The sequence below is a fragment of the Diadema antillarum genome, unplaced genomic scaffold (assembly GCF_040938485.1).
Source record: "Diadema antillarum isolate AM-2024a unplaced genomic scaffold, OU_Dant_1.0 seq00000310_RagTag, whole genome shotgun sequence".
In the NCBI taxonomy this organism is placed as follows: Eukaryota; Metazoa; Echinodermata; class Echinoidea; order Diadematoida; family Diadematidae; genus Diadema; species Diadema antillarum.
The window spans coordinates 794656-806016 of NW_027271331.1; the positions used below are offsets into that span (position 1 = coordinate 794656).

General features: G+C 37.9%; 1 protein-coding gene across 1 annotated transcript in view; it reads left to right on the plus strand.

Annotated features, from left to right (window-relative positions):
- LOC139730398 (E3 ubiquitin-protein ligase TRIM37-like) overlaps nt 1–662 on the plus strand; it is a 42563-nt gene extending 41901 nt beyond the window's left edge. The window contains exon 23 of the mRNA XM_071641260.1: nt 210–662. Coding sequence (XP_071497361.1) covers nt 210–280 — 71 coding nt within the window. The 3' untranslated portion in view covers nt 281–662. The remainder of the gene's footprint in view (nt 1–209) is intronic.
- Nucleotides 663–11361: the final 10699 nt, after the last annotated feature.

Sequence of the window (11361 nt, forward strand, 5' to 3'; positions counted from 1 at the left end):
TAATGATATAATATCTGACATGGAAACAGTTTAGTTTTAATAGAGAAAGGACAAAAAAAATATTTTGACCAATGAATGGTGTATGGGTTAGTCTTGGTAGAGCTGCAGATGGCTGGTCTAATCACTATTGGAACAAAGAATTACTTGTGGGTCATTTAAAGTCAATCTCCTGACCCATTTTCATCACCTGTATTTTTTTTCTTTTTCAGGAGCCAGTACTGATAGCCATTCCAGAGGGGAAGAGAAGGCCACGGAAACCAACAAGTCCACAGCTTGCTGAGAGAAACCGTCTTCCTCCTACTCCTCCTCCTCCTCCTCCTCCTCCGCATCCTCCACATCCTCCTGCCTTCAGAGCATCTCGTTGCCCAGGAGAGAAATTTGGACCACCGTTGCGCACAATCTGAACATTTGTCCTGCTGGAATTGTTGCAACTGCAATGATGCCTGAGGTTATTTCATCTAAGGAGATAATATTTCTGTCTGATGTAGTGCATCTCACATCCACTTCGGAGGTTGAAGTTAGGCTGAGAATGTTCCCTGAGACTAGAGGTGGTTTGGAGTATACGGTTTGTCTTTTCTTTTATGGGCATTTTCTCTCTTCTTTTTTCTTCTTCACATTTACTTTTACTGCAAAGGGCATTCTCACAGTGGTTACTATTTTGGTTTTGGACATTATATGTTTCTGGATTGAGATAGCTGAGTTGACATTGTCTTGTTTAAACATGTTTAGTTAAAGCAGGAAAAAGTTAGCAGCTACTACATCTGCATTTGCTTACCTGTGAGTGCTCATTAGTTTTGGTTGCCAATGACAAGAGAATTATTGGATAGCGTATGATGATTTCAGTTCCGGTTTTCTGTGTGAAAATAAGGCAATGTTCATGGAAATTCTTAAAACATGATAATTGATTCAGGATTTCCTCTAGTTCAAGACTTTGGTTACCCTTTTCAAAAATTTATGCTTGGATATTCCATGTTGTAGAGAACACAGATAAGTGTATTGGGATTATGTATTATCTTATGTCTTAATCATTTCATATTGTTTTTGATGGGATTTAGTTGTTTTTTGTTTAAGTGTTTCTGTTAATGACTTTTTTTCCCAGTGAAGCTTGCCAAGTGTGGAATGTGAATATCTTTCTTCTGTGCTCATCTCTTAACTCTATGTCAGTATAGATAGTTGCAGAAACTTTGTACACTGGTTGCCTAATGTGAGCTTGACATTAGTAGAGAGAGTTGTTTCTGTTTTTCTTGTCTGAAGTTTGAGGGGAGAATAAAAATCAGTAAAAACTTTGCTCCATTCCTATCACAGCCACGTGTTCGCCATATACTCAACCTTCATCAATTGAAAGTACAGTACAGCATATTTTTTTTTTTCAAACTTAATGGGTGAAGCGTAATTGCAAAAGATCTCAGATGTCAAGTCAAGCAGTGTTTTCATCGATCTGATTACAGCACTGAATGTCTAATGGTGCCATATGTGTTTTACGCAAGCTGTCTTACATACTCACAATGCATAACATAATTGCGTAGATATTTAGAACAAAAAGCTTAGTGATTTAAAACAGTGAGAGACATGTGGTCTGTAATGTCATTGCATGAATGTTTTTGTAAATTTTCTTTTTTTGCAAGAAATTTCTTCTGTCGACTTGGAGAAGATCCAATGATTTCGTACCCCCGCCGTGATAAGTTGATTGTGTGATTAATGGTGTTGCCTTATTTCACTGCGATGGCCTAATGTTTAATATGGACAATATGCAGCTAATGTCACTGCCATGTGGATGTTTGTTGGAATTCGTTGCAAAGGGTGAGTCTTAATTTTGGTGTGTTTACTTTATGCGTCATCTCGGAGGATGTCAATTGCATTTTCTACAGGTGTTATTATTCTGCAGGACTTTCACAGTTACCCAAGTTGAAAACATTCCACCACAATGTGTGTATGTTCAGAATGTAATCACTGTGTCTTTCCCCTGTTGTTTTAATGTTGTGAAGTATCTCATTGTGTAATGGAATGCGCAGCTCGAGTCATTGTGAGATGACACAATGGAATGCCAAAAATTTATTTGTGAACGTGCATTTACAAGAATCACTACTTGTGTTGTGTACATATATTTTACCAGCTTCTTCTTTCCTCAAACAGAGCAAGAAGAATGTGTGCATATGCACACTGTCCAAATTTCTTGCATGCTTCCATCGTAGAGGCTTTGTGTGGCAACTTCAAAGCCAGGGTAACTGGGTTTCCTTATAGGCTTGCCTGATGTAGCAACAAACTCCATGCAACCTGGATCCTACCTGGTAATAACATCTATCTTCCCTTCACCAAATGATTGGCATTGCCCTTAAAGGACAAGTTCACCTTCATAGACATGTGGATTGAGTGAATGCAGCAACATTGGTAGAACACATCAGTGACAGTTTGAGGAAAATCGGACAATCCTTTGAAAAGTTATGAATTTTTGAAGTTTCTGCTCAGTCACTGCTGGTTGAGAAGACTACTACAGCTGATGATGGCATATGAGTACAACGATATAAAGAAAATATCAAGAAAATTCAACATATTTTCACTTTTCTCGCATAATAAGAGAATGCTTGACTTCCCTCTTTCAGAAGGCAGGGGGAATAATATTGCCCTTTACATATGTCAGTGACAAGTCAAGAAAATGTGCACTTTTTAAAAAAAGTGACATTTTGTGAAATTCTCTTTATATATTCCTTATACTGTCGTACGCATGTGACATCATCAGGTGTAGTAGTCTTCTCATCCAGCAGTGACTGAGCAGACACTTTAAAAATTCATAACTTTTGAACGGATTGTCTGATTTTCCTCAAACTCTCACTGATGTGTTCTACCAATATTGCTGCATTCACTCAATCCACATGTCTATGAAGGTGAACTTGTCCTTTAAAGACCCAGTACCATGGAAATTCTTGGGTGGTGCGATTGAATTGATCCTCATTTGCTGCCTACCGGGGTACAGTTGGACACCACAAATGGCGCAGGTCAGTGAATATGTGCATTGAGGTGTACGCTCACTGGTAATGGTCGACTCCGGTAGAGATTCTTCAGCTGTGTGTGTACTTACATAGAGATCAGTGGTAAAGCTGTACACAATTTGCCATGGGGATTCTCAGATATATCTAAAGCCAGGCCAGCCTTCCTACTCCATGGTATCTCAATGTTACTGGGTCTTTAATGGTTGAGAAAGGAGAGAATTGTATTTTTTAAATCCATGTATCCCATAATGCCAAGAATACACACACGATAGCTGTTTGATTAGTATCAGAAATGTTGTCTTGTTTCTGTGAATGTATGTGTTTGTAGTAATTCATCATTTAATTTTTTTTTTCTGTTGTTCATAGATATGTAGACAAGTCTAAAGGGGAAATGATGCAGATTCTTTTGATTCCCTCAGAAGGAGATGACGTGTTTGTAAATGTTTCATCGCTGTGCTGAAATGTATAGCAGCCCTGCATGTTGTAAATAAGATTCTATGATGTTTTTTATCTGTGATCGTACTACTGGAGGCACAGAGAATGCACACACAGTGTCCATCTTGGATGTAAAAAAGAACTGTAAATGAAAAAACAAAATTATTGCGGGATTGTGCGAGGCATGACAGATTTCAGAAATAGATCCATGTTTATGAGGTTGATATCTTGCAATTTCTGTATCCTTTACTCATTACATCTAGCACCCATCAGTATGCTGGTATTCAGTGTGTGGCACAGTGAATTCATTACCATGCTGGTTCTGTGATTTAAATGATTAATCCTCTGTTGTCATTAGAGACAGTCTCAGCAGCTCAAGTATACACGCCATTGATCTTCTGTAAGTTCTCTCTGTTTGGTTGAATATCATCTGCAAATAGAAATGGGAATTTGCCGATATCTGTCAAATTATAACCAAAACGGTCTCCAGTGTTGATGGGATTTAAGATTATGTCCTGAACTCTGTCTATACACTCGCAGTAGTCACTGTCTGTTACGAGGTGTCTTTTCTGTCTTCGGAGCTTACCTAAGTACATTATGACCATTAATGCAGTGTAGCCAGCTAGGAAGTTTGGTCATTGATTGTACAATAGAGTGACCTTCTTTTCTTTTTCTGTTTGTTCATACTCTTGTTGGCACTATGAGAAAAAAGGGTTACTGCAGTTTGACTTAAAAAACAGACAATGAAAGAGATTTCACCATGCATTTATTTAATAGGTGTCACCAGGAAAACGAATGTATCTGCAATGTTAACATGACATTATTTGGCATGTGTGGGACTAAGGAAAGTGGCGGTATGTGTGTGTCATGGTTGTCATTGTGGTACATTGACTGTCAGAGGTTGTAGCTGGAAGTCATTGTAATCTTGGTGTAGCATATTTGTCTCAGACAAAACGGAAGTGACAAAGTGAACTTGTTTACAGGCAAACATGTATGTAGAGTGTGATCAGTACTTGAGCTCCAAGCTTTATTGGCAGAAGTTAAAGAGGAGAATGTTGCTTTTAAATGTATCTCATTCAAGCTATGAGAGCAGTAGAAAGTGATAAAGTTGCTAACAATAGTTCGTTTGAGGTTCTATGTGTGTTGCGTACAAGCGCTTTGTATTGCGTGCGCACTAATTTATTGAGTAGATTGTTGGTTCAAGTCCCAGTGAAGTGTCTTATTTAAGCACTGTTTACCATCATGAAGCAATTCATACGGTTTTCCAGGAGTTTATTGCATACCTTGGGGGATGTGAACATTTGTGTGTGAACATACAGACGCAGAAATGCCTCAAAAGCAAGAATTGATTTCACTGCAATACCAAAAAAAAAAAAAAAAAAAAAAGTGTTTCAGGCAAATTGACTTGTAGTAAGGAGTGAATAGGAAAGGCTAGAAAATGTACATTATAGCTTCCTTGATGCAAGTGACTACCAGCATTTATCAACAAACCTGCTATTTGATGTACTAACAATCGCTGGCAAGTTCCTTTTTGCAATCATACAATTACAGTTGGCTGGTACTGAGCAATTAAGAGACACTTCATAACTCATTAAAGTAAAGTATACTGGTAGTGTGCTGTTCAAAATCTTAGCAAAGATCCACCCATGCTTTGACGGGATATCAATTAGCTTCTATGTGTCATACAACCTTTTTTACGTCACCTCAAGGTATTGTCTGAAAAAATAGGCACAAAGCTTGTTTCGTGACAAGTCCTGTATGCAACAAGGTAATTGTGGCGTTACTTGCCTGTCCTTGGGACACCAGTTGCTATGTGACTTTTCTGCGAGATTGTTAACTTGCATCACTTTTATTTCTGAGAAGCTTTCAGAAAAGAGATATGTAACTCCTTTTGAGCGATATTTCACACACAAGCACTCACACACACACACACACACACACACACACGCACGCACGCCTGCGCGGACACACACATACACATTGCCTTTTCCCTCAAGAGCACATGACATGATTCTAGAAAATCAGATCTGTTCGTGTTTGACTAGAAAACATTTATCTGATGGACAGAAAGATCACATCTCTAACCCAACCTGTGTTCCCCCCTTTTTTTTCAAAATATGTCTGCAATCACCGACTTGGTCTGTACCATTTTCTGGTATACATTTCTTGTTTTGTTCAATTTGCTCATATGGCTGCACTCTATTATTGTATGTTCATCATTTTTTTCCCTAGTTTAAATCCTGTATGTGCTAAATCTGTCCGTTTCTTTCTTTGTGTATGTTCACTGCCTCACGGACGCAATAATGCTAAGAAAAAACCAAGAGGCCAAATGTATTCATGGGTGTCCTAATGTTGAAACCAAGAGAATTATGGAAAGTTATGTATATTGTGCATATTACAAGAGCATACCTGGGCGGATGTCCGTCTTTGTGTTGAAATATGTTTTATTGGTGCGCAGGTGGAAGGTGTGGTTATCGTAATAAATGTTCACAGCAAAATTGTCTGGCATTTAGCTTCTCTCATTTGGCATGTGGAAGTGATACAGGTTGCATGATGATGAGGTATATTCAAGGAGGTTCAAGAGAATGGAGTCACAACTGTCTTATTTCCTTTGAACCCATGTTTAATGCCGCCACTGGAAAATATTTGAAGCATGTGCAAAACTGGATCTGCCGCGCAAATAGGAATACGATTGACAATTGCATAATCACCAGCCACTTTCTAAGGAAGATATGTCTTTGTGATGGTAATTACTTTTCGCCATTCCTACTTAGATAGGCGACATATTATAATGGTAAAGACACAGGGATGCGCGAATGGAAATTGCGCAAAAAATGATGAAATAAAAATGAAAATTACTGGACTGGCCATGCCCGGCTGCTAATCTGATATATCTATCAATAAAGAATTATACTTATAAGATTATTTCATTTCAGTTTTATTTGTTGGAATTAAGTGGAAAAGTGATAAAAGCAACTTTCCAGGAGGGTAAAATTTTAAACATTTTCACATGATACTGCTCAGATTTATACTTTTGCACATATTTCTGGACGGGATTGACTTTTGTTTTATATGCTTTATCATTCAGTGAGATTTCACTTCATTTAATGAATGAACAAGCAAAATATAGCCAACATTATGTCAACATTCAAAATGAATCTTCAGATTGCCCAGCAAGACGGCGGCATCAAACCCGGCGATCAAAGGCACAAATGCACCTGTGGAATTCTTTTGTACATCAATAGAAAACTGACAACTGTTTGAATAATTACAACCAGTTGGAACTCCATCTCTTAAACCTCCCTGGTATATTCAATTGAAATGAACTTGGTATGCTGTGTGTAGGTTTTTGTGTATCTTTAGTTAATTACAACCAGTTGGAACTCCATCTCTTAAACCTCCTTGGTATATTCAATTGAAATGAACTTGGTATGCTGTGTGTGGGTTTTTGTGTATCTTTAGTACTGCAGACGACATACTGATAAGATGGCAGCAGGGACAACAGAGTGCAGACCCATAAGGGTAGTCAATGTCTATGTCGAGTAGGGTGTGTGTGTGTGTGTACAAGTGTGCATGTATGTACATTGTATAATCGGTGTGAGCTCACATGTGGTGTACTCCAAAGCTGTGTATGACTATGAATTACAGACATGCATTTGATATGTTAGTGCAATCATGCAAAGGAGGAAGGGGCCTGAAGGACTAAGTGCTGGAAACATTTTGGCTTCACGTTTTCACCTATGGATGCAATGAAAACAAAGTTACTAAAGCAGATTAAAGAAGGCTGAGAAAAACTACAAATCCTGTTGTGATGAACATGGATTCAACTAAATTCTGTTAGTATACAAAGAGTGAAGGGTCACAAGTGCGATGGTACAAGATTTCGCACTCCGTGAAAGATGAGGCGCACTATTCAACTCCTTGAATAGAGTGCGAAATCTCGTTCCATTGCACGAGTTAAGACCATACATTATTTCTTTTATACAACACCTTGAACGTCAACAGATGTGGTCCACACAGATTCTTGAATTTATCACAGAAATGGCAACCATTTTCCATGAAAGACAAATGAGTAGCCACACAGTCACAGTCACCGTGTACGTACGTACGCGAAGCCGATCGGTTGAAGTTGTTTACAAAAACGAGTGACAAATGTGCGCACTTGTAAGCACGCTTGTAATTGTTGAGTGCACGCGGCAAATGTTTGTTTATTGTGACATCACAGCCGTGCGATGGAACAAAAACTTAGGGGTCAATCGTGAGTTTAACACGGAAGTCAATGGAAACGGGTGACGTCAGCCATGTGCTATCCATTTTGCTCAAGCAAAATTGCAAGGCTGACAGCCACAGTGTGCGATGGAACTTTTAACTGACGTCATGTGATGGGCAATCGACCCATCGGATAGCTACATTCTGATTAAGTGTTGTAGAATACGAAAGGATTCTACCACTATTAAAGACTGTTGCCATTTTTCTTACTAACTTTTGTCTTGTTAAACAAGGTCTCATTGTGAAGATGAAATTCTGGCATTACTGATTAGTTACCTTTTCACGCAGTAGCCAAACTGGAAGTTTAGGTCACAAACTTAACTGTTGATGATTAGCTCCACTCGTGAATTCATGACACGGGTTTACACGTGCACCTAAACTCTAAGATACAACTTCCAAGCGAATCCCGCTCAATGATTACAGCAGAAGTGCAGAGTCTTTGCTGTGACCTTACGCCCATACAAAATAGTGCAGCTAATCATCGAGATTTAAGTTTTCGACCTAAACTTAAAGTTTAGGAACAGCATGTGAAAATAACTAATATCTTGGAACAGGATTTGCCTTAACCTAGAAAGTGAATACAAATTTCCTTTAAAAAACAAACATATACAAATCACAACTCGCACTTGTGCAATAAGTTTTCAGTAAATTCAACAAAGGGTCGTAAGAGAGCAGGTTTACAGTTTTCTCATTTAAGTCTGCACCTTTATTAAGACACAAAATGCAGATACAAATATGGGAATATACAATTTGTTGTATTGAGAAATCAGGTTAAGTGAAACCATACAAAGAAACACCTGTACAAGAGAAATAAAATCATGGACCACAATTTTTGTGCCTCAATCACCTAATGCTGATGGGGCACTTCATGTTTTACATTCGATTCTTTTCTTTTAACATTTGTCATTAAAGAAATGAAAAACACGCCAAGAAAACCGAACATATAATTGTGGGGGGATACCCAACCGTCTAGCACACAAACTTACTTCTCCACTGTAAATCCAACTGATTTCATTTTAACAGCTTTATACGGGGCATGTTTGTTCCGTTCAGTTGTATTTTTCAAACCATTCACTTTCACCATATTTAGGCCAATTACTCAAGCACTTAAAACCAAATAGAGAGGTCATCTATCATAAACAGAAAGTATTGTCCTAAATATGTTTGATACAAAACTCATATCTTCATTTTTCGTTTTATGTGTCGGGTCTATTCATAAGTGAATTACAGTATAAAAACACATAAACATGCATACTTGTACTTCTGGCAACACACCACTAGAGTTCACAAACTATTGAAACCCAAACTCTTGTAGTACAGACAAAATGCACAATTCATATTCACTTATATGATACCAATATGATACAATCAATACATCCATTCGTAATATATACTATATCTTACAGGATTAACAACAGGATTAGAGGTGGACCATCTTCCCTTGGCCGATCCACTCTTATCTCTGAACTACCGGGGGAATATACAATTGGGTAGGGAGCAGAATTTGATCCATAGAAATCGCAGTACATGTATTAATCACAGTTGCTATGAAAGACATGTCTTATAAGGTGAAAACTCGGTCCCTTTGCTGGGGACAGAATTCTCAGAATCTTTGTCAGATTTTGCGAAAGATAAAGAGAGAGAGAGAGAGAGAAAAGGCCACCCCCTGTCCTGGTAAAATCTCTCTGAATGCTGCGGGTGCACCACACTTATTTGGAAAGCCCCACATTCACTTTTCATGAAGACTGCAGTTTTGGTTGAGCAGTGCTTGTAGTAGGATAGGCTTTTCCAGAATGTGATCTGGAATGCCACATACGGCAGAAAACGGTCAGTGCTCATTATGCATAAAAAATTACAATACCTTCTGAATCACTTCCACCTGCCTTGATATCTCACAAATTCATATCAATGTTAGTCTTTTGTGACCATTTTGGGTAAAATTCTCAACATTGCACATGAGATCACAAAATCATGATTTTATTTTGTATGACAAGTGCCCATTCAGCGAGAGTTTTACCAGTTTAGGAGAGTGACACTTTCCTCGGCATGTTTAAGCACAGAGTCCAAATTTTGTGAATTAAGGCATGAACAAAAAGAAGGATCAAAACATATCCTTTATAATGAGGCTAATGACAAAGTTTGTATGGCATTGCCACAACTAAAACATGTCTCCTTTGAATATCTACTAAAGAGAGAGACAAAAAAAAAAACAGCCAAAAAACCCTGACATTTTGTTTCTGTGACAAACAAACAAAAGAAAAAGCAAATAACTCTCCTATTCAATGAGACATGGGATCATTATAACACACATCACTTTTCTATTTAGGCTTGGAACATCCAACAGCAAACAAACTTTTTTCTTTAATCCATTTTGAAAAGTGATGCCACTTCCTTCCCCATCTTGATTTAACTTTTTCACCACTACCAGCTCAAAACACCACTGGGATTGTATGCAAGCATGTTACCAATAGGACTAATAAAGCAATCATGTGTAAAAGAAAATGTCTATGTTTGCATGTACACTGTGCAAAACTCACCTATCATGTCTATCACTTGTGTTGCAAGACTTGGGTAATATATGTATAAAATATGGTAAACAACAATCCATATGCAGCGTTCACTAAATAGTCATTTTACTTTGCTTGCACTTTTTATAATTACCAGATGACTAAATATGAATTTTCTACATACGACCACCCTCGAAGTTTACATGACCCAGAATAACATGAAAATGCATACAACAGAATTATGAGCTATGTGCCGAACCCAATGATATTTTTGTTACGATTCTGATAAAACTATGAGTGTTTTAATTTTTCAAAACCCTGAAGGGCCAATCTTTCATGCATGAAAGACAGAATTTACTAAAATTGGGCAGGCACATAGAAGAACTCTGACTTGAAATGTAAGTATAATGTCAGTATCACCAAGTTAAAAAAACATCCAGGAAAATGCAAATTTTTCAACTGTCTTCATGTAGTGCCAAACCATTTTCTCAATAATCAAAACAACGCAAACACCTTCTCACAACCCTGAGCCAGATTTGATCTTGAGCATGATTATGTCAGAATACAAAATTCTGTGGATTTCAGGAAGCATATTGAAGTGAATGATGCCCACGTTAAAGTGCGAAAATATGACAGTACTTTGTACCATACTGCTGATAATTCATCCGTTCCTGAAGTTTTTCATGCACAGAAAAATGCTTTTGACAGCACGGAGCAACGCTTTAGTTTCCTTGCATGGTCGAAAAGGTGTCCCTTGTGCGTGTGTGTGTTTGGGTGTGTGTCTATGTGTGTATGTCTCTGTTTTTAAGTTGAAGTTGCAGCGAGTGACTGCATAGAAATGATACGGGAGCTTGGCACGTATATAAACTACCGATAACACAAAATAGAGTTTGACACTGAAATAAAATCTAAGGATCTCCTAGCCTACAAAGGGCCGAGACAATTACATTTGAAACAACATCACAGTACATTGCAGTGCAATTCCAAATTTTTACAACTTCACAAGCGAAAAAACATCCATAGAACCACAGCAGTGAACACAAACGAAAAAAAAAAAAAACAACTTGATGCCCTTATTCTTCAAAAGCCTCTTGAGACCAGCACTGGAGAATCCACCATAAACTTCTTCTTCTTCTTTTTTTTTTCAAATTGGCCACCTTATC